The sequence below is a fragment of the Chiloscyllium plagiosum genome, chromosome 10 (assembly GCF_004010195.1).
Source record: "Chiloscyllium plagiosum isolate BGI_BamShark_2017 chromosome 10, ASM401019v2, whole genome shotgun sequence".
Taxonomy (NCBI): Eukaryota; Metazoa; Chordata; class Chondrichthyes; order Orectolobiformes; family Hemiscylliidae; genus Chiloscyllium; species Chiloscyllium plagiosum.
Genome location: NC_057719.1, coordinates 39,891,154 through 39,915,993, shown reverse-complemented (window position 1 = coordinate 39,915,993; position 24,840 = coordinate 39,891,154). Strand labels below are relative to the sequence as shown.

The window sequence follows — 24,840 nt, the reverse complement described above, 5'->3', positions numbered from 1 at the left end:
GCAAGACCACATACGAAGTACGCTTGTACAGAATTGGTTTTCTTGTCTAAGGAAGCTATAAATGCATTGAAAATAGTTCACAGGTTTACTAGACTTAATACCAAGAAAAGACAGGTTGTCTTACTGGGAAAGGTTGGACAGGCTCGGCTTGTTTTGCTAGAGTAAGAGACAATCTCTCTAAAAAAAATAAATCCTGACGGGTCATAAAAGGGTTCATATGGAAAAAAGTGTTTTCTCATGACTGAATCTATAACTGGGTGCCACTATTTAAAAATAAGGGGTCAACATTTAAGACAGCAATAGGGAGAATTTTCCTCCTGCAAAGGTGCTAGAAGCAAAGCCTTTGAAAAATTTTAGGCAGAGTGAATAGATTCTTGATCAGCAAAGGATTACAAGATTACGGGGGTAAACAGGAATGCGGAATAATCACATCATCCAAGATCTTATTGAATGATGGATCGGCTCAACCACTTTCTCCTGATTAGCATGTTCACTCAGTCAAGTTGCCCTACCATATCTTAAGTTATTCTACTTATCAATGGTTTGTAAAGTTATCAGTTATGGAATAATCAACTTATTCCACTGTAACAAAGAATAGTCCAAATGGTGAAGGGTGAAATAGGTAGAGATCTCTCACTCACCAAACTCCAGCTTTTCATTCAGAACAAGTCACAATCCACTACCAGCTGCATTCCAACCCTAGAATTTATCCTAATAGAGACTCAGAGTCAGCTCTGGTGCAGCTGAAGAAACTAGTTTAAACTAGCAAACCAATTAACTAATAACTGCTTTCTCGTAGAAATCTTGTGTATTCCTGCCCAAGTCTGAAAGAAATTTAAAGAATAAATTTCAATTAAATGCTAAATACATACAAGACTAGATTTTTGGGAAAACAATGAACTCTTAACAGATTGCCAATCAGAATTTTTCCTTTGTACAAATAATAACTGTGCCTAATCATATTGTTGTTTAAATCTTCTGTTGTCACTTCTTCAGTGATGGTCTCAGTTGCAGAAAACAATGTCTATTTCTTTAAGTAACTGCTTATTAATATAACGCTCCTCTTTACTCTCCAACTTGAATCACGGTCCGCACCTCAATGCTATAAACCCCCAGTTTACTCATCGACCCAGAAGGCTTCCTCCTCTTTTGTACAGGGAGCAAGAAGCTCACACCTATTGGATAAAAGCACCTGGAGTTCCCTAGGGCAAAGATGGAGGTAATGATGCATTTGAGCAAATGACCAACTGCAGAGCTGATGTAGCTACTGGAGGAACAAGGGTTAGACAATTCCTAATTTGAAAAAGCAATTCGAAATTCATTGGTTGAATAGTTTTTTTTGTACAGATGGATAACAAAAGTGGTGAGGTTTGGGCATGTAACTGGAATGTGGGTGGTGAGTCATGCAAAGAAGTGATCAGAGATAATCTTATCCACAACTGAGAAAGTGAGACTAACACACCACTTGAGTTGATCAGTACAAAAGAGAACTTGTGAAGACAAAAGTTTACATGGAGGGCAATATTTCAAGAAAATAAGCAGGTAGTCCACTCCAAGGAGGAAGAACATGATGGATTGAGATGGAGAATGAAATTACTGGGGATAAATGGAGATAGATGTTTTTTATCCATTAGTAGAGATGTCATTCATGACCAAGGTCAGGAGCCAAATAACGTTTCAAAAAGACAGTTTATAAATATTTCATTTATCTTCTCCATTTCTGAACATAGACATTACGTTGTATACCATCCCTTAGTACAATTTGCATAATAGCACAGTTGAGAACACATGGATTACAATTCAAGTCACAAAACCGACTAGTCAATCAAGAGGTAAATTAAATACTATGCATTCCATGCATTAGTTAGTCTAAAATTTAAACACAAATTAAATTTGTATGTCCCTATGCTCCTAATTGTGTGCCAAGCCAATTCTAACAAAATTTGGGCTTTATTACCAAGGCATCTTCAAAAGTAATACTGGAGAATCTCAAGATAAATGCCAAACTGTCAAATACATCAGTTATGGAAGCTGGTCCTAAACATCAAGTCAATGATTTTGAATCATCTACAGATGAATGTCCATCTTTTGCCTATTACAATTAATTTAAAAAGTCTATGAAATATATTTATTTTTAAATGTCAAGCTGAAGACAATGGAGGAATTTTAATACTTTAACTATTAAAATTAAATTTGTAATTTTAAGAAACTCACAATTTTCATTACAAAATTATTAAATGACAAGATGTATATACACATTTCTAGATCTTTCTGAACACTTACTTCCCTGTCCTGCTTCATCATCTTCATTTGGGAAAAGGTCATCTAATGGTTCTTTGGATGAATCAGTATCCTTGTCCTCCTGTACAATTTATTAAAAAAAATACACATTATCTATAAGGACACTACCTAAATTTCTCAAAGTAAATAAACGTGAAATGATTAATGTTGATGTATGCAGTTAAAAGTTAACCCCAACTGGGTCCGAATACTCATATATTCGATGCTTTTCAGCAACTTGAATTATCTTCGCCCGGTTAATAGAAAGTGAAATAAAATTGGAGGTTATTGAATTAACGTAATGTCAGGTATTTTATCAGTATTAAAGCAGTTCAAGAGATAGATTCCCCCAATTAAACAGCTTACAATGTCGGATGCAGGTCTAAGAGTGAAGGAAAGGATTAGGACTATTCTGCCATTTACAGAACTGGCGCGAAGACAGATGGTGGTGGTGGTGGTGGTGGTGGTGGTGGACAGTTGCTTTTCAAACTGGGGGCCTGTGGCCGACATGTGCCACAAGAATCAGTGCTGGATCCACTGCCTTTGTCATTTAAATAAATGATTTGGATGTGAACATAGGAGGTATGGTTAGTAAATTTGCAGATGATACCAAAATTGGAGGTGTAGTGGACAGCAAAGGAGGTTACCTTAAAGTACAAGGGGATCTTGATCACATGGGCCAGTGGGCTGAGGAGTGGCAGATGGAGTTTAATTTAGATGAATGCGAGGTACAGCATTTTAGAAAGGCAAATTAGAGCGGGACTTGTACACTTAATGGGAAGGTCCTGGGAAGTGCTGCTGAACAAAGAAACCTTGGAGTGCAGGCTCATAGTTCCTTGGAAGTAAAGGCTCATAGGATAGTGGAGGAGGCATTTGGTATGCTTGCTTTCATTAGTCAGTGCTTTGAGTATGGGAGTTGGGAGGTTATGCTGTGACTGTACAGAACATTGTTTAGGCCACTAATAGAATACCGTGCAATTCTGGTCTCCCTGCTACAGGAAGGATGTTGTGAAACTTGAAATGGTTCAGAAAAAACTTCCAAGGATGTTGTCAGGGTTGGAGGGTTTGAGCTTGAGGGAGAGGCAAAATAGACTGGGGCAGATTTCCCTGGAGCATTGAAGGCTGAGGGCTGACCTTATGGAGGTTTATAAAATCATGAGGGGCATGCAAAGGGTAAACAGATAAAGTCTTTTCCCTGGGGTGGTGGAGTCAAAAACTAAAGGGCATAGGTGAGAGGGCAAAGATTTAAAGGGATCTAAGGGGCAACTTCTTCACCCAGAGGGTGGTGTATGTATGGAATGGGCTGCCAGGGAAGTGATGGAGATTGGTACAATTACAACATTTAAAAAGGCATCTGGATGGGTATAAGAGTAGGAAGGGTTTAAGAGAGATACAGTCAAATGCTGACAAGTGGCACTAGTTTTTGTTTAGGATATCTGTCCGCTTGGACGAGTTGGACCGAAGGTTCTGTTTCCCTGCTGTATATCGCTAATCATCTCTTCCCAACAGAAGTCATATCAAACTTAAGATATTAACTCTGTTTCTCTCTTCACATGTGCTGCCAGACCTGCTGAGTTTCTCTAGCTTTTATTTCTAATGACCTTATTTTATGCTGATAATAGTGGCATTTGCAAAACTTTGAACTCTGGTAGCTTTGCTTTAACAGATCAATATAAATTAATCAGTAGGGAAAATTATTAGTTGCAAAAGCATAATGGATAATGTTAAATACACATATTTATCTCATTAAATTGCTGTGTGTTGGAGGTAAGAGAAGTGAAAAAGTTTAGCCAAAAGAGGTAATTATGTGTAAGCGACACTGAATAAGGTGAAACCTACTATTGACTCACCAGTGGTGAAGAATCTGGATCATATTTTTTGAGTTGATTCATAAATTCTAAGTGTTTCTTTTCCTCTTCCAATTGAGCTACACTCTGTTCACTCTTTTGCAATTTTTGCTGAGTGTTCGCCAGCTCATCCCGTAGCCACTGGTTCTCCTGACACAATCGACGCACCTGAGCACGTAATTTCTGTTTTTCTGATTCCACTGCACTTAGGTGACTGGATAATGCCATCATCACCTTAAAACAAAAGGCATAATAAATATATTTTGCAACTTTATAGATTATGGTTTTAAGTGACAAACTATATTACTGTAACTATTTTCCAAAAATCTATAAAACAGCATTTTAAATTTTAAAAATTACTTTAAGAGAGTAAATATGTAACTATAATGCACACCTCACAAAAAAAAACATTGTTGAAGCTTGGTGTTTTAGGGTCAAGATATTTGCAAAAATACCAAAATAGAAAGGGGAAGAACATCTTATGATGTTAAGCGAAGTGTGCATTTTTTGGTTAGCAAGTGGACTTTGGCGGAGGCAGTGTCATAGAGAAAACACAAAGTTAGATGACAACTAACAGTTAACTGCTAAGCTATAAAACATTGTTCCTCCTTTCTTGCAAATGTCCTGATGAATGCAAGACAACAGCTCCAACAAAATGTCTTTTTTCAGCAATACTCAGGTTTATAATGCCCACGGTAAAATTACATAATATTTTCAACATCCCAAATGCAAAAGAGATCCAATCTTTTAACTTTGTTGCCCAATTTTGTGATAATTCTAACATTTTAAATTAATTTTCAAGTTTTAGTGCAAAGACGATTTTCCTTTATGAACCAAGGGAAAATTGATAATGTACATAATTCACATCTTGGGTTAGATGAAATCCTAAGTTATGAACATTCAATTTTCTGCAAGCTACACAACATATATTTCTGTGCTATATATGAAAATGTATGCATTTAATACTTCATTGTAATTTCACAAGAGATATATGAGTATTGAGAAAAAAATCATGCTTGACAACTCTCAGAAACAAAGTTTGAAATCTGTCCTCAAATTAAAAAGTTTAATCTCAAGTTGGTCATATGTTATAAAGTGAGTTTGCGTGTCTCCTAATTTAGTAAATCACAGCAAAGCCAATAATGGCAACTGTTGATTAGGGGACCTTTAGAATATCAGACTTAGGAATGGGATAGGACATTCACCGCTTACCTGCTGAGCATATTCAATGACCATATTACATCGGAGTAGAATGTTCCAAAGATTCACTATCCAAGTGAATTATAGTCTTCCTCATTTTAGTCCAAAATGGCTTGTCCATTATTCTGAGATTGTGCCCCCTTTACTCCTCATTCTCCTCCTTCATCATGTAACCCCAAAAAAAAACATCTTTTCTGCATCCATTCTGTACATAATTTCACATTCCAATTACATCACTCTCCAGAAAATGTAAGACCATTGTCCTCAAAGGACAGTCCAGTTAGTGCAGAAATGAGTCTCGTGAACCTCTGCTGCACTGCCTCTATAGCAAGTTTATTTTTCCTAAAGGAAGGGGAACCAAGGTAGCAACAATAATCCTGTATGTTCTCACCAAGGTTTGATATGATTGAAGAAAAACATCTTTGTCTTGTACTCTCATCATCTTGTGATAAAGGCCAGCATACAGTATGCCTTCCTAATTGCTTGTTGTACCTGCTTATTAGCTTTGTGTCTTACAAATTATTTATAAACTTATGCCCCTTAAGGATCTCATGGTGTAGGGCTAGTGTCCTTTTGTGTGGGCCAGCATCCTAGATTCAAATTCCACCTGCTCCACAGGTATATCATAATACATCTAAACAAGTAAGTTAAAAATATATATGTAGGCCTCTTTGGCCATTGCCAATCTTTCATCTTTTAAGAAATATGAGAAAGATAAGTTTGCACTCCTCTGACTTGATTAGGATTGCTGTTATGAATAAGAGAATAATAATGGTGAAAAGCTGATATAAATGGGGTACAGAAAAGTGTTATGCAAGCTGGTTGGTTATCATTACTAACAATGTCACATGCCATGATGGGTTATGAAGGAAATCTTGCGAACCAGTTCCAGTCATAACTTTTCACCAAAAAAAAAATTGGCTACATTTCACTTGATATTGGATGTTTGTTCTCTAGCTTGAACTGGAGTTAAACGTATGGTTTGTTAAGAATTATGACATTTTAAATTACTGAGGCAGTTTGGGAGCACCTGCCTTCCTAAGTACCCAAGGTTAGAATTCCAAATATGGAATTTCCCTTCTTTCTTGTTGAACAGAATGCCTATTTGCATTTGCAATGATCTGAAAGTATAACAGTCAAAGGAGGAATCTGTAAATATATACTAAGGGCTTTAATATGCAGTAAAAATATCATCTGTCGTGCAAATATCGAGAAAAATATCCCATGAGTGAAAAAAAATTAACCAAGGTAAAGAATGTCAACAATTTATATTGTTGCAAATATTCCTCAACACAAAAAGAAAAATAGTCTTGAGGTCCTACAGGCTGAGTGCAAGGATAGGCTTGGAATGAAGAAAGCAAATGACAAGAGTGGGTCAGACCTCACACCATGGCCTCCAACTCAGAATAGTTGACTTTGAACTCTTAGAAGAAAATCTTGTTCAAACCAAGATGACAGTGAGTGAATCAGGCTGGGTTGCTAAAGAAATTCTGTCTAATAGCATCTGCACACAGTAGGGAAATAAACTATGAAAGTGGCCTTTTATAACTCAAAGATTCAGCTGCTGTTTGTAGGTATTGCAATATCTAGTACATGGGGTAGTATGGTGGCTCAGTGGTTAGCACTGCTGCCTCACAGCGCCAGGGATCGAGGTTTAATCCCAGTCTTGGGCAACTTTGTGCAGTTTGCACATTCTCCCCGCTTCCGCTGGGTGCTCCGGTTTCCTCCCACAGTCCAAAGACATGTAGATTAAGTGAATTGACCATGCAAAGTTGCCCGTAGTGTCCAGGGATGTGCAGACTAGGTGGATTAGATACGGGAAATGCATGATTACAGGGATAGAGTAGGGTGAGTAGGATATTCTTCAGATGGTCAGTGTGGACTCAATAGGCAGGGTCACCTACTTCCATACTATAGGGATTCTACAATTCTATGCAGCTTACATGTAACATGGATGATCTGATAAAGGTGGTTAGGAAGATCTAAATTCATGTTTTTCCAAACCTAGTTTCTTCCTTGTTCCCTCTCCTCTCCTGAAGGTCATGACTCATATGTTTGTCTTGTGAGAGGAAGTAAAAGGACTACAGATGCATGATCAGAGTCAAAAAAAAAAGTATGGTGCTGGAAAAGCACAGCTGGTCAAACAGCATCCGAGGAGCAGGAGAATCAACGATTTGAGCATAAGCTCTTCATCAGGAGTATGTTTCTCTTGCACCTCGTTAAGCTGTATGCTGAGTGAATCAGTTTTAAGGTTTTCATGATTCTTGTGTTTCAGTAGCATGCCATGGTGAGTTTTAACAGCAAAAGAATCATAGAGATGTACAGCATGGAAATAGACACTTCGGTCCAACTCATCCATGCCGACCAAATATCCCAATCCAATCTAGTCCCACCTGCCAGCATGTGGCCCCCATTTCTCTCCAATCCCTTCCTCTTCATATATCCATCCAAATGCCTTTTAAATGTTGCAATTGTACAAGCTTCCACCACTTCCTCTGGCAGCTCATTCTATACACATACTACCCTCAGCATGAAAACGTTGCCCCTTCGGTCTCTTTTATATCTTTTCCCTCTCACCCTAAACCTATGCCCTCTAGTTCTGGACTCTGCCACATCAGGGAAAAGACTTTGTCTCTTTATCCTATCCATGCCCCTCATGATTTTATACACCTCTATAAGGTCACCCCTCAGCCTCCGACGCTCAAGGGAAACAGCCTAGTCAACCTCTCCCTATAGTTCAAATCCTCCAACTCTGGCAACATCCTTGTAAATCTTTTCTGAATCCTTTCGAGTTTCACAACATCATTCTAATAGGAAGGAGACCAGAATTGCAAGCAATATTCCAACAGTGGCCGAACCAATGTCCTGTACAGTCACAACATGACCTCCCAACTCCGGTACTCAATACTCTGGCTAATAAAGGAAAGCATACCAAACACCTTCTTCACTATCCTACCTAACTGCGACTCCACTTTCTTACATGGGTTTAAAACATGCTGGAAATTAATGAAAATTATATTAAATAACCTGAGATTTAGTTTCCACTTGAGATAACTGGCTTACTTCCAAAAATATCATTTAAGCATAGAGAAGGAATTTAGTACTTCACCAGTAGTAAAGCATTATGTCTTCTCAAAGGCATTGTTGCCTCTCCACAGTGCCAATGGAAACATTTAATGTTGAGGTAAATTGGCAAGAACATGAGTAGTACAAAGTACCTTACCAAAACAAAGCTTGATGTACAAGTTTGGAAGTGTTTACCTGTGCCTCACTGAGACCAAGTTCTAACATTTCCAGAGACTTGCGGATCATGTTGGATTTCTCTTCAACCAAGTTCATCTCATCATCTTTCTTAAGACATTTCAGGGTTTCCAGCAGGCTATGCAAAATAGAGTTGTGCTCATTTTTTAAGGCTTCAAGTCCTTGGATCACTTGCTTTGTCTTGCCAATAATCTCTTCTTGTGACAGCTTTTCCAGTTTATCTTCCTTTAAATACACCATTGTGGACATGGTGTCATACATCCTAAAAAAAACAGATTAAGTAGAAATAAACATGTTAAAATGGTCTGAACAACTAACGCATTAACCTTGCAATCTGCAATGATAAATTTGAAGAATGTGACTAAAATTTGTGACATGCAAGTTTTATAACAGGGAGGAGACATTATCGATTTGCGATAATTAATCCATAGCAATTGCTGAAATACCATGGAGGTCTCTCAGTCATATAGAGTCATTTCACAATTTAAAATGAAATGTAAAGGATTATGGGATCGAAATAAATGTGAAGAGTGAGAGAAAGTCTATAGTCTTAAAACTTGTCTTTAAACATTTAGACTACAACATAATGCTGAATTATAGAACACATTTATTGCACTATAAAATAGACAGGCAGGAAGGCTCAGAAAAGGGGGGGGGGGGGGGGGAAGAGAACTTAAAAAATGCAAAAGATAGGGACACCTGGGCTCACCAAGTGATAATAGGATGCTGTAAGACAATTAAAAACATTTGCCTTAGCATCTGTGAATGTGTGAACAGGACACCAGGTGATAACATTCACAGCCATTCCCTTGTGAAATTAATGAGTGTTTGATTCTGACCCTGAAACGAAACTCGGTACTATCAAAAACTTTGTAATTAATGGTTAAATGCTGCCAATTATAATAGTTTCTTATTACCCCTTGGAAGTGGGGCAGTCACAGGGAGAAAAGAAATCTATGCTGTTACAAAACCCTGACTTGAGAGTTCAAAAGGACCCGAGAAAGAGAGAGAGGCCATTTTAGTGCCGAGGCTGTTGAATCCAGTAGAAAATGAACTCGGCGCTTATCTGCTTTGGATTGAATTTAATTGCATTTTGAGACTTTTTGATGATTTTGAGTAGCCATTACAGGTTATGAAATGCAAACTCTGTAAAAGGAAATATTAATAAAGCTTTAACTTACTTGCTGTTTTTACAGATCTTACAGATTGCCCCACTGTCAATTCTAACCAATCAGGCCTTATGTTTTATTTGAATTTGAATCAGAAACTTGAAAAGAAGGCATGTTTAATTCGAAACGAATAAATTATTTTAAATACAACCTTGCAGTAACATTTTAGCCTCAGGTACAGAATGATTCTGTGCTTAAGATAAAAAGCAGGAACCTGCTCCCAGCTTAAAATTCTTGTAAACCTAACATTGAAGAGATTCTGACACAATCGGTTGGGAAGCCATTTTATGGTCAAAGGTTTGCCCTCCTTGCTAAGAAGCCATTTCGTAAAACAACTATATCAGACATGCGAGCTGAGCAAGGTTACCTTATGACATCTCCCACTTAATTTAGACTGGTACTTCTTTATAGGAACTTATCTCGCCACCAGATGCCAACTCAGCTGGATTTGTTTTTCCCACCTGATGGTCTCAATGCCAGTAGAAGTGATCAGTCAAGCACACACAGATCTGTCAATTAACTTCTCTTCCTTACGAATTATTGTCTTTCACTGTTATCTGTCTAATTAAGAACATGCTATGTTTTGTAAACTTTTGTATCAGTACATTGGAATAGCCTGCTGGGGCACCTGAAAAGCTGGTACCCTACTCTCCTCGGTTATTAGAACCTAGTTAGTTTAGCTATCAGTGTAATGTTGTAACAGTGCTGCTATTAGTGAATAAAAGGGATGACTAAAATTAAACTAAACTATTTGTAAGAGGCTTTTATTCCAGACTTTCTGAGATAAACCAAGAGAGAGGCTTTACAGATCTGAGTCCACAAGGGATTCTCAGGGCCGTCTCAAATCTGTATTTTAACAAGTACTAAGTCCAAGCCTAAACAAGCCTCAGATATCACAGGGAACTCAAATTGCTTCATTATTAGAGCAGGAAACGTGGCACTTGATTAGGCCATTGAAATGTGGATTGATTGTATAACACGCACATCAGAATGTAGTAAAAGTTCATTTTGTAACAGCTGCACTCTTGAAGAAACTAAAACAGATGAACTGGACTACATATAAAAAGTGATTTTCATTGCTTCCTATAATACCATCAGAACATATCTATATTGTACAGTATAGATATGAAATAGATGCATAACTATAGGGAAAATAATTATCAGGACTAGAGAGTGAGCTGAATATTCAGGATTGGTTTCATTCATTTTCCGAAGGGAAGATAACAACAGTTCATTTGTAGAGATGATGTTAAAATAATTCAATCACAAGAAATCCATAAATTGTCACATTCTAAATCAGCATTCCAATCAATGCCAGATTCTCTAAAAACTGTACCACAGATTAATTCGGCAGGGTTTATTTACCCTTAACTTTCATCACGCATAGCATCCTGGATACATAAGAAGCTAAAAGGCTCGATGTGATAGCTTGGTGATTGCTGGCAATTATCATAAACATTGCAAGTAGTTTCACACGTGATATAAATGGCAAATGTAGAACAAGATCAGAAAACAAATGATGTTAATAATCACCAATGGGTTCTTCATTTGAATGAAGAGTGTTTAGGAAGGAGAGCAATTTCTCCACTATCTGGGTGCATGCCATTTGTTTCGTGATAAATTCATACAGTCATAGACTTGTACAGCACAGGAAGAGACTTTTTGACCCAACTCGCCCACGCTAACCAGATATCTTAAATTAATGTAGCCCCATTTGGCCCATATCCCTCGAAACCCTTCCTATTCATGCACCCATCCAGATACCTTTTAAATGCTGTAATTGTACCAGCATCCACCACCTTCCTGGTAGCTCATTCCACACATGCACCGCCCTCTGTGAGAAACAGCTGTCCCTCAGATCCCTTTTAAATCTTTCCCCTCCCATCTTAAACCTAGTTCTGGACTCCCCAGCCCCAGGGAAAAGACTGTCTGCATACCCTATCCATGCCCCTCATGATTTTATAAACCATTCAGGCTCCAACACTCCAGGGAAACAGCCGCAGCCTATTCAGCCTCTCCCAGCTCAAACCCTCCAACCCTGACAACATCCTTGTAAATCTTTTCTGAACCCTTTCAAGTTTCACAACATTCTTCCTATAAGAGAGAGACCAGGATTGCATGCAGTATGTCCTGTACAGCTGCATCATGACCTCCCAATTCCTATACTCAAAGCACTGACCAATAAAAGGAAAGCAGACCAATTGCCCTCTTCACAATCCTACCTACTGCCAAGTTCTAAACAAACAAAATTTATTTACAAAATTACGGAATGAAACACAAAAACAGGAAACCAAATACCGGATAACTTATCCTATCCAAACACGACTTAATGATGCTGTTCCAAAAATACTTGCAAGAGTCCCAAAACACTCATCCCTTAGCACAAACAGTAAAAACAGACAGCTTACAGCTTGTGAAGTCAGAGAGAGAGAGTGCTCAGCAGCATTTATCACACATCTCCTGCTGCAACTGAACTCACTAAAGTTCTAAACTGAATTTAAAAACTCCATCTAAATGAAAGCCAGCTACACAGCTAGCTGTCCACTCCCCTTTGATTATACTAGTTTCTTTTAAGACATGAAAGTCTTAGTTTGGAGGTGTTATCTGTTAGAGTAAACCAAAGGGCCCCAGATAAAACTTTCAAACCCAACCTAGTTGGAATCTTGGGTCATTAGAACTTCTCTGAAAAAAGCTTAAGGGCATAGTAACCTCATAAAAAGAACCAGTATTGTGAAACACTTTAAATCAAAATAACTTTACTGAACAAAAATCAATGCATCACAACTAACTGTTCAGTTACATTAAAAGTACAGTAAAGAAGTACTTATTTTCTAAACCAAACTTCCTAACTGTTTTCTCATCTGACTTCCATCCTCAATACGAAAAAAAGGATTGACCACTTTGTCCAAGGTCTGTACAAAGGGTTTGTATAAAGGTTGAGCTGTTTTTGGGCCTTCCACTTATATTTGGCAAGGTTCTCTTCTCAAAGTTCTCCCAACTGTGCTCAATCCAACAAGTGAGGCCCTTCAATGCATCATGTTCATGCTAGTCATTGAATACCTGTCCACTCTAGCCCCAATTTCCAGCATATGTTCTGTAGCCTTGTATGCTAGAGCATTTCAGGTGTTCACTTAAATACTTTTGAATGTTGTGATAATTCCTCCTTCTACCAACCTTATATCCTCCACTCTCTGGACAAAAACATTTTTCCTTAAATCTACACACCCTGGTCACTTACTCCTCTATTAAGTGAAAATTTTATTTATATCTACCCTGCCTATGTCCCTTACTTGTGTACATCTCAAATCAGGCCCCTGTCAGCCTTCTCTGCACAAAAGAGAACAACCCCAGCCTCTTTCAATGCAACATTCTAACCGAGGTAACATCCTGGTGAATCTTCTCTGTACCCTCTCTACTGCATTCACATCTTTCCTAACGAGTGGTGACCAGAACTGCATATAGCACTCCACATGTGGCCTAACTAATGTCTTATCCATCATAATCTCCCAATTTTTGTATTCAATCCCTCATTTAATAAAGGCAAGTATACCATTTGTCTTCATTCACATTACTCATGTATCCCATTGCCATCAAGGATCTATTAAGATGCACACCAAGATTCTTCTGATCCTCTCTACTTCGTTGGATCCTACCATTCCTTATGTACTCCGGATCTTATCAGACCTCTCAAGTGCATCATCTCCATTTTTATGGATTAATTTCCATTTGCCACCATTCTGCCCATTTGACCAGCCAACCTATATCATTCTGTATTCTAAGGCTTTCCTCCTTGCTAGTTACTACATTAGTTTTCATGCAAACTGCAAATTTACTGATCAAGTCTCCTACATTCATTTCTAGATTATTAATATACACCACAAACAGCATTATTCCCTGCAGCATGCCACTGGTCACAGATTTTCAGTCACAAGCACAACCTTCATATGTCATCCTCTGCCTCTTGCCACTAAATCAATTTGCATCCAATTTGCTAAATTGCACTGGATACCATGGGCTCATGTCTTCTTGACCAATCTCTCATGAAACACATCAAAAGTCCATGTGAAATCAATTATACTACCTTCATCTACACAATTTGTTACCTCCTCACAACTCCATCAAACCTGGCAGAAATTATCACCATCGAATATGACATGCTTACCATTATGGATTAATCCTCGTCTCTCCAGATAGAGATGAATTCTATCCCTAAGAAAATTTTCCAAAAGATTTTCTACTGCTGAAATTATAGCTCCCTAGTCTATCCTACGATCCTTCATGATTAATGATATCACATTAGCTGTCCTCTAGTTCTCTGGTACCTCTCCTGTGGCTAGAAAGGATTTGAAAATTAATGTCAGCATCATGGACGTAGACATCTTTGCTCAGAATTGTAATGGTTCTATGATGCTTTTATTCTGGAGTCTTGAACTTGGAACTCTTCTTAGTTGCGCTCTCGCAAAAGCATAACTCAACATTAAGGATCTTTCAGTTAACAAGAGGTTTAAACTCTTTTAGCCAGCAAACCAAATGTAATCTTTTTAAAAAAATTACACAAAGTACCTAGTTTACCAAGTCGAGTATTTATTGCTCACTACTAATTGTTCTTTAGATGGTGCTGTGAACTGCCTTGTCGAACCTCTGTAGTCCATATTGTGTAGGTAGATACATAGTGTTAATATTAAGGCACATCCAAGATTCTGGCCATTTAAACAGTGCGGAAACAGGAATACGATTAAGCTAAGCTGTTGTTCAACTAGTCGTCCATCTGCTGTCCCAATTTTGCCTAAGCCCCAAAAGACAACAAGGATAACGTTGCAGGATCAACATGGCTGCCTCTGGCACTTCCAGAGCCTAGGCTAATTCAAAGTGGTGGCAATTTCATTCATTTGACATTTCTGTAATAAAAATGAGTACCTTATGAGGCCATTTTAGAGGGGTTCTAAACATTATTGGAAGTAGTTATATTGTTTTGCAACCAGCTTGCTTAATTTATATTTTTTTTAAATGTGCTCAAAACAGAACATAACCTCTCACCCAATACAAACTTCTCTTTTTAACCCTTTTGCATTTCTATTATTTTGTTCTTCCAGGCAACTAGTTAACTTAAACACAGCAACAAGAAAGGAAGCAGGGAGAGGATATAAGGCCAAGAATCAGGGACCCAATCTTTCAGCTTCAACCCAGCAGCAAGACAGGAGGCATGGTTTTATACCTGCAGCTTTAGGGAACTGATAATTATGGGGAGAAAATCAAGTTGTGAAATCACAGGGAAGTAGCGGATTGATTTGTTTGTGATTTCAAAAACGTTTTTTGGAAAAGCAGATTAATTGAGAAACAACAGGAACAAGTGAAAGTCAAGGCCAATCTAATAAAGTAATATAATAAAGTAAAGTAAGGCAAGGAATTAAAGTTAGCATAAAGGAAGTTTAAAACTGATTAAGAAAAATCAAGTTTAAACTCAAAACATGGCAGCACAGTTTAAGAGAAATGTGTGACTTGTAATATGTGGGAAGTACAAGTGCTTGCAGCTGAAGAAATACAAGTTCAAAATCTCAATTGATTAAAAACACTGTGGCACATCTGCAAGGCTAAGAGTTAAGTAGATAGCATGTTTAGAGAGGTGGTCACACTGCAGCTTTGGAGTTTAGAGGAAAGAAGGCAACTGAAGGCAGTTCAAGAGAAATAGGAAGATGCAGGGATCCACTGACATCCCACTCACAAACTGATTTTCCATTTCAGAAACTGATTAGAGCACGGGATCCTCAGGGGAATGCCTTTAGAGCCATGTTTGTAGCACTGCTAGCAAGCTCATCTGTACAGCAGGGGAAGAAGAACAAAGGAGAAGTGGAGGATTCATTACTTAAGGGAACAAGCTGACATTTCAGTGTTTGTAATTGTGACTTTAGCATTGCATGTTGCCTTCCTGTTGACAGGGTCAAGGATCTCACAGAGCAGCTACAAGACATTTTTCTGGGGAGGGATAACAACCACAGTCATTAGCAATGTTGGTATCAATAATATAGGTGGGAAGGGAATGTGATCCTGCAATCAGAATATAGGGAGCTACATAGAAAATTAGCAAGAAAAGCCTCAAAAATGTAGTAATCTCTGGATTACTTCCAGTATCACAAGCAAGCAACTACAGAAATAGAAGGATAAGGCAGATGAATGCCTGGCCAGGAAAATGGCACGGGAGAGAAGGCTTTAGATTTGTGGGACAAGATGTAAATAAAGATGTGTGGGGCTTTTCTTGAATTCAACATGCTGCCATAATTACTTCAACATGAAAGTCATATTAATTGCAAATACACCAAGTATGAAAGATAAGTGACAATCCCATTTTAAAAATACCTACATTTTTTTTTTAAAACTTGTTGTGGAAATTAGTGAAGTATCACAATGATTGCCACAGACAAACTTGCTTTGCTTCCATTTTTATTGCTGAGTAGAGGATTGATGAGGGCAAAGCAATGGATGTGATCAATATGGACTTCAGTAAGGCGTTTAACAAGGTTTCTCATGGTAGACTGGTAAGCAAGATTAGAATACAGGGAGAACTAGCCATTTGGATACAGAGCAGTCTCAAAGGTAGAAGACAGAGAGTGGTGGTGGTGAAAGATTACCTTTCAGACTGGAGGCCTGTGACCAGTGGCATATCACGAGGATCGATGCCGGGTTCACTGCTTTTTGTCAATTATATAAATGATTTAGATGTGAACGTAAGAGTTATAGTTAGTAAGTTTGCAGATGACACCAATAATAGAGGTGTAGTGGACAGTGAAGAAGGTTACCACAGAGTACAATGGGATCTTGATCAGATGGGCCAATAGGCCGAGGAGCGGCAGATGGAGTTTAATTTAGATCAATGTGAGGTGCTGCATTTTGGAAAGGCAAATTAGGGCAGGATTTATAAACTTAATGGTAAGGTCCTGTGGAGTGTTGCTGAACAAAGAGACCGTGGAGTGCAGGTTGATAGCTCCTTGAAAGTAAAGTCACAAGTAAATAGGATAATGAAGGTGGCATTTGGTATCTTTCCTCTTTTGGTTAAAACACCAAGTATAGGAGTTGAGAGGCCATGTACTTAGAGGGTATGTTTGCCAATATTCCTATCAAGTAAAATAAATAATTAATATTACCACAAGACAGAGCTAGAGAGACAAAAATATACGACAGCAACAAAGAAATTTAAGTTAAAAATAGAAATCGATACTTTGACAGACTATTAGATTAGTTAAAGCTTTGAAGAGTGCATCAACTGGAAATAAGATAATGCTAGTGCTTGGAAAAACTCAGCAATTTTTAGCACATAGGAGTGAAGCTCCTTTACCTCATTTAAGCATAAATTGTCTGAGAGGGTTCAGTGCTAAGGTCCACCAAAAATAGGGGCCCTATTGTGGTGCATTGGTAGCATCCCTAGTCCTGAGAGAGCTGGGTTCAAGTCCCATCTGCTCCAGACATGTGCAACGATATCTCTGAACTGAAGGAATAGAAAAAAATCGTTTTTTAAAAAATGCTTGATCTGCAACCTGGCAAATGTAATCAGTAGTTGAGAATGTGGTGCTGGAAAAGCACAGCAGGTCAGGCAGCAACCGAAGAGCAGGAGAATCAACGTTTCGGGCAAAAGCCCTTCATCAGAAATGGGCTTGAGAGTGGGTGGAGAGATAATGGGAGGGGGGTGGGGGGGATGGTAGCTAGGAGCTCGATAGGTAGATGAAGCTGGGATTAATAGTGATAGGTCAGAGCAGACAGTTGTTAAGGAAGATGGACAGGTAGGACAGGTCATGAGGGTAGTGCGAGGTTGTAAAGTTGGATCTGGGATAAGGTGGGGTAGTGAGGGGGAAAATGAGGAACCTGGTGAAATCCACATTGATACAGTGTGGTTGGAGGGTTCCCAGGCGGAAGATGAGGCGTTCTTCCTCCAAGTGTCCATGGAGGAGGCCCAGGATGTGCATGTCTGCGGAATGGGAGGGGGAGTTGAAGTGGTTGGCCACGGGACAGTGGGGTTGGTTACTGCCCAGTGGCCAAACACTTCAACTCCCCCTCCCACTTCACAGACACTCACGTCCTGGGTCTCCTCCGTCACCACACCTTAACCACCTCATCTTCCGCCTTGGGACCCTCCAACAACACTGCATCAATGTGGATTTCACCAGTTTCTTCATTTCCCCTCCCCCGCCATCTTATCCCAGATCCAACCTTCCAAACCAGCACCGCCCTCATGATATGTCCATCTTCCTTCCCACCAAGCTGCTCCACCCTCCTCTCCGATCTATCCACCATTACTCCCACCTTCATCTACCCATTGCAATCTCAGCTACCTTCCTCCCAGCCCCACCACCCTCCCATTTATTGCCCCACCCCTTGTTTCACAAGCCTCAATCTTCAGATGCTACCTGACCAGCACCACATCATCTCCAGCATCTGCAGTCTTCACTTTCTCCTAAATGTAATCAGTACTTGGGTTTGACTTGCAAATTTTATGTAGTTTATGTACTGAAAATTGACTCATCAGATTGAATCACTGAAATTATTTAGTTATCCTGGCCACCATACAACATGTAACATTGGCACTTTTTTTTTGTAAACCAAGATGTGGAGGAGTCAGTGTTGGACTGGGATGGGCAAAATTAAAAATCACACAACAACAGATTATGGTCCAACAGGTTTATTTGGAAGTACAAATTTCGGGGCAGTGCTCCTTCGTCAGGTAGCGAGTGGAGCAGGATCATAGAAGACAGAATTTATAGTAAAAAAATCAAAGTGTCATTAATTGATGCAATGTGTTGAACAAACCTAGATTGCTGTTAAGTTTTAATCACATAGAATGGGTTGCAGGTTTCGATTCATTAATATGTAAATTCCAGAACTTCTTTCAAGTCACATTCTTGAGATAACCTAAGGTTTTATTAAAAAAAGGTGACATCTCAGCTCAAACAATGAGGTTAGAGTCTGTCTGTATTCCAACCATGAGTCAGACTGGTTCTATTTCCAAAGTAGGAATTTATAAAATGTCACATGGACTGACTGCCTGCAGGTTGTGCGCTTTTTGAACAAAATAAAATGTACCTGCAAATGCTAATAGCCAAGTTCAGTACCCACGAGAATGGCCTCAACCAGGATCTTGAGTCACCTGTAGTGTGACATGAACCCCACCACACTATACACAACTCTCACACATACTCTTATACATGATCTCTCTCACACGCTCACGCAGACCCTCATACACACGCTCTCTCTGAGACACATGCCTACACTCACTCTCACACACACACTCTCTCTCAGACATACACTCTGTCACACTCTCACACACACTATCAAGTACACACATACACATCTATGGGGTGAATTTGCATTACAGGTATATTGATTTTTTATTATAAATTGTGTCCTATGATCCTGCCCCACTAGGTACTGGTCAAAGGAAGTGGTCCAATGGCTTGTACTTCCAAATGAACCTGCTGAACAATAACCTGGTGTTGTGATTTTTAACTTTATAAACCAAGATTCACATCATTTAAACAGTGTTATCCGACCATGAAAAGAGAAACATGAAGGCTTTACATACAATGCGTTCAAAATGCATATTTAAAACAATTAGTATTTTGTTAGCAAAAATCTGAAGACCGTTTTACAATCACAAAAATAAATCAAACACGGGCAACACAAATGCAAGAATTACAACTATTTTTTCATCTTGGGAGTCCATCTTTGCCATGCCAAGGAATTCTGGCTAGTAAGTTGGCAAGATAGACTCCCAGGTAGAGGAGCTGAGCACTGGAGCTCCTCTGACAGGGGGCCATCTGTCACAGATTGACCAGTAGTCCTGAACATTTACTCCAGTTACTCCTTGTGGAGGATCTACTTCCCCAACAATGTAGAGTTCATCTAGGCATCTTCAGGGTCCCTTTAGGGCAATTAAAATCTCCCCTAAGGAGAATGATTTAACCTTCATCAAAAGAGCTAAGAGGAGTTCAAAGAAGCACATCTGCTCAGGCCCCAGCTGATATGTGACTACATTCACAAAGTGAAGCATTGCAACCCAAAACCAAACCGAGAGTTGGAGCAAACAGCCTGGGACATACTGCTTGAACCTGAAGATCTGTAGGTGAAGAGACTGCCAACAAGATAGCCACCTCACCAGAATGAGGGTCCAGGTAACAGATGTAGGTCATGCCCTGCCACTGCAGGAGCCATGTGGCTTTATCTCCTGGAGGAGTGTAGGTTTCTTGTAGGAGGCTCACCGTGTACTCCTGTCCTCTGAGGAACAAGAGGATACGAAACCTGCACTGTGCCTCTCTGCTGCCGTTTGACTATGCATGTCTTTATGGCAACAATATTGTGTCTTCCAGTTCATCGCCTCCGACTCCCAACCCCTCCACCAGACGGTGGGAGGTGGTCTGGAGTCACCGGTTGGAAACAATCCTGCCTTAATCCCACCACAGGGACGACAGCAAGGCGATCTCCTACAGGGCCCACTTAGAAATTTGGCAGCACACATATGGAAACACCACTTCTAAGCTCCTTTTCATATCACAAATGATCCCAATTTCAAACTTTTTTTTAAATTCATGAGCTATAGAGATAACTGCCAAGGTTAGTACTTACTGCCCTTTCTAATGGTCATTGAGAAGTCAACAATAAAAGTGTATATGCCTACTGTGCTGGTAGGGAGGGAGTTTAAGCATTTTGCCCCAGCTACAGCAAAGGATTAGCAATATACTTTAAGTGAGGATTGAGCACAGTAACCATGGCTGGCACGTGGTGAGCAGAGTCCAGTAACAAAGACAAGTGTGCTAGAATTCATACACTGGTGAAACAGAAAATGCCAATGGAAAAAATGGGGTAAATAAAGGGAATTATGCAAAAACACACAAATTATAAAGAAGTACTCTCTAGAGATTCACTTTTCCATGGTAACAGAACAGTACATTCTGTTGTGTTAACAGGCTGAACATTGGAGGACTGCAGATAACTATCAATGAGGAAATAACCCACAATCAGCACCATTATCTACACTACTTCCTGCCTCTAAGGTCTCTTCGGAATCTGAACCAGCTAACAATAATATATCAGCCTACTTACCATTCAGTGACTGGCGAAATATTTTGGCTCCAAGGCCTGAGATAATATTATTGATTTCAGAAGATGTCTAATTTATCAATAGAATGTTTCATGTGTAACAACTCTCATGCATGAGTAAGATTTCTAAGTGATCAGCAAGCTCTTAACTAGATTAAATAAACAGTGATTTCCTATAAAATATTCACAGTTATTCATTTCCATCTTTTAAAGAAGTTATTTAAAATGATCTGGTAATCCAGTCATTTTACTGGCACTATTTAGTTTCATATTCAAGTACTAAGTTTAGCTAAATGGTCAGAAGAAAAAGTTCCATTAATCTTCCAATACTACACCATAATCTATAAAGTATTTTAAGGAAAGAGATTGCTGAATCAATTCTAGACCTAGGTCCTGGACCCCAAACCTCATGCTATTTCTAGATATTCTAACTATTCTCAATCTTCCTAATATCAAATTCCTGACAAAAACTGTTGCACATTTTCTCTAGCAATAGTTACTGGGCCCCCTTAGGGCCCTTGATTATCTATTATTTGTGGAATGTTATTCTATATTCACTTCTAATATGACTCTTCAAATAATGTTATTCAAAGCAGAAGCTGTCTCAGCTTCCCCAAATATCATGAATTATTACAAAGATGTTCAAAAAGAGCACACCATTTTAGAACTACACATCCTGTGCATCAGTTTTGATCAACAGGGATGTTATTAGGGACTTTCACAACCAAGCCTAACCTGCACTTGCTTGACTCCAAGGTACACCACAGGAATAAAATAAGGCAAAATTGGACATTGAGCCACATATTAAAAAAATTAGTATAGATGAAGGCAGCTTTTAGGGAGAGGTTTAAAAGAGGGAGAGAAGCAGAAATGTATTTAGTAAGGTAATTCCAGACCTTAGGGCCTTGGTAACTGCAGTCAATTACTGCAATATGCATTGAGTACTTTTAAAAATGATCCAACAATCTGAATGCAAGGTATGTGAAAAATATATGCCGAACTAAATTCAACATGAAATTTCATTGTTTAGAATCCTTTGGACACAACTTGAATTTTTTGCAGCAGAGAGCGGCGGTAGCTGGGCGGAAGTGAAGTCGGAGTGCAAAGCCGGTCGGGAAGGTAAGTGATTGTTATTTAAGAGGGTGTGTTCTAGACCCTAGGTCCTACAAAGTAGGGCCTCCCTCCCACACTCCCTCCTCCTCTAACCTAAATTAAAAGTCCACAGACTTGCCCCAAAAAGAGGGTCCAAGGAAGTTCCTGTGGATTGAAGAGTGAGGCTTTAGCTCAGAAGTCTTTGACAAGGAGGTTGAGTGAAGTGATTACGCCACAGTTGAAGAGGGTGAAGGCATGACTGCCAAGCTGGTTCAGTGTGCTACATGCTTGATGTGGGAGGTCAACGACTCTGGTGTGTCTGGCTCGTATAAGTGTGGAAAGTGTGTGCACATTCAGATACTGATAGAGCATATTGCAGCACTGATGAAAGAACTCGAGGACCTTAGGTTCATCCGAGAGAACGAGATCTTTCTGGACAAGACCTTCAGCGAGGTTATTACACCGACCATACCAGAAAAGAGCAGAAGAGAGCAGACGATAAGGAAGGCAGAGAGGAGACAGGTTCAAGAGACCCCGGGGGAAGTACCTGTCAGGAACAAGTTGAATCTTTTGGAAACAGTAGACAGATGACACTGCCAGTCCGCGAGGCGGCCAGGTCTGTCAATCAAAAGTTGGCGTGGAGGCAGAGCAGAAGAGTCGGACATCGCACAGAGCCGTGGTAATAAGGGACTCTATAGTGAGAGGAACTGATCAGGGTTTTTGTGGCAGCAGGGGGACTTAAGGATGATGTGTTGCCTTCCTGTTGCCAGGGTTAAAGACATCACAGACAGAGTGCAGTAAATCCTCAAGGACGAAGGTGAAGAGCCAGAGGTGGTGGCACATGTCAGCACAAATGATGTCGGGAAGAAGAGGAGGAACATACTACAGCGGGACTTTGGAGAAGGCTGAAAAGCAGGACGTCCAGGGTGGTTATCTCCGGTTTGCTTCCAGTTCCTTGAGCTGGTGAGGCCAGAAACAGGGAGATAATGGACTTGAACGTGTGGCTGGGGAACTGGTGCAGGAAGCAAGGATTTAAGTTCTTGGATCACTGGGATATGTTTTGTGGTAAGCATAAATTATACAAGAGAGACGGTTTGCACCTTAAGTTAGGGACCAGCATTCTGGCTGGCAGGTTTGCTACTGCAACACAGCTACATTTAAAATAAGTAGCGGGGTGGGGGGGGGGGGGGGGGGGGGGAGGAGACAAAAAAAGGAAATTGAAAGGAAAGTTAGAACAAGAGAAGTCAAGAAAGACAACTGTATTAATGAGGCAGAAAACTCGGAAAGGCATCATGCTGTAAGGTTGAGTGAAATAACACATGGCTGACCTTGTTACAATCACTACACATCTCACCTTCAGTCACTCTCTCTCTGTAGGTCTGTGTAGTAAGGACAGACTGATGGGCAGAGGGGGTGGGGTGGCCATGTTGGTAAGGGATGAATATTCAGTCCCTTGCGCGGGGGGACCTAGAATCAGGGGATGTAGAGTCAGTGTGGATAGAGCTGAGAAATACTAAGGGTAAAAAGACCCTCTTGGGAGTTATCTACAGGCCCCCAAACAGTAGTCTGGATGTCGGATGTAAGTTGAATCAGAAGCTGAAATTGGCCTGTCACAAAGGTGTTACTACAGTTATTATGGGGGATTTCAACATGCCGGTAGACTGGGAGAATCAGGATAGTATTGGAATCAAGAAAGAGACTTTGTGGAGTGCCTCCGAAATGGATTCTTAGAGCAACTGGTGTTGGAGCCTACCAGGGAGAAGGCAATTCTGGATCTGGTATTGTGCAACGAACCAGAATTGATCAGGGATCTCGAAATGAAAGAGCCATTGAGACATAGTGACCATAATACAATAAGCTTCAACCTGCAATTTGAGAGGGAGAGGGTACAATCGGAAGTGACAATATTTCTGTTGAATAAAGGGAACTATGGAGCTATGAGGGAGGAGCTGGCCAAAGGTCAATGGTGCAATACCTTAGCAGGGATGACAGTGGAGGAACAATGGTGGATATTTCTGTGTATAATGCAGAAGATGCAGACTCAGTTCATTCCACAAAGGAAGAAAAACCCTAGGAAGAGGCATGGGTGGACGTGGCTGATGAGGGAAGTTAATGAACATATAAAGTTAAAAGAGAAAAAGTATAACATAGCAAAGATAAGTGGGAAAACGGAGGACTGGGAAGCTTTTAAAGAACAGAGGATTACTAAGAAGGAAATACGCAGAGAAAAATGAGGTACGAAGGTAAACTGGCCAAAAATATAAAGGACGATAGTAAAAGCTTTCTTAGGTATGTGAAAGGCAAAAAAATTGTTAAGACTAAAATTGGGCCCTTGAAGACAGAAACAGGGGAATATATTACAGGGAACAAACAAATGGCAGAAGAATTGAATTGGTACTTCAGATCTGTGTTCACTGGGGAAGACACAAGCAATCTCCCTGAGGTAACAGTGGCTGAAGGGAATTTATATTTGCCAGGAATTGGTGTTGGAGAGACTGTTAGGTCTGAAGGTTTATAAGTCCCCGGGGCCTGATGATCTACATCCCAGGGTACTGAACAAGGTGGCTCGAGAAATCGTGGATGCATTGGTGATTATTTTCCAGAGTTCGATAGATTCGGGATCAGTTCCTGCTGATTGGAGGGTGGCTAATGTTGTACCACTTTTTAAGAAAGGTGGGAAAGAGAAAGCAGGAAATTATAGACCAGTTAGTCTGACCTCAGCCTCAGTGGAGATGCTGGAGTCTATTATAAAGGATGAAATTACGACACATCTGGATAGTAGTAACAGGATAGGTCAGAGTCAGCATGGATTTATGAAGAGGGAATCATGTTGACTAATCTTCTGGAATGTTTTGAGGATGTAACTCTGAAGATGGACAAGGGAGATCCAGTGGATGTAGTGTACCTGG

General features: G+C 39.8%; 1 protein-coding gene across 7 annotated transcripts in view; it reads right to left on the bottom strand.

Moving 5' to 3' along the window:
* The window catches only part of klc1a (kinesin light chain 1a), a 102,818-nt gene that overhangs the window by 61,211 nt on the left and 16,767 nt on the right, over positions 1-24,840 (bottom strand). For all 7 annotated transcript variants that reach the window (XM_043697512.1, XM_043697511.1, XM_043697514.1 and 4 more), the window contains exons 2-4: positions 8,589-8,850; positions 4,131-4,361; positions 2,284-2,362 (exon numbers count right to left, since the gene is read on the bottom strand). In XM_043697512.1, coding sequence (XP_043553447.1) covers positions 2,284-2,362; positions 4,131-4,361; positions 8,589-8,849 — 571 coding nt within the window. In that variant the 5' untranslated portion in view covers position 8,850. The remainder of the gene's footprint in view (positions 1-2,283; positions 2,363-4,130; positions 4,362-8,588; positions 8,851-24,840) is intronic.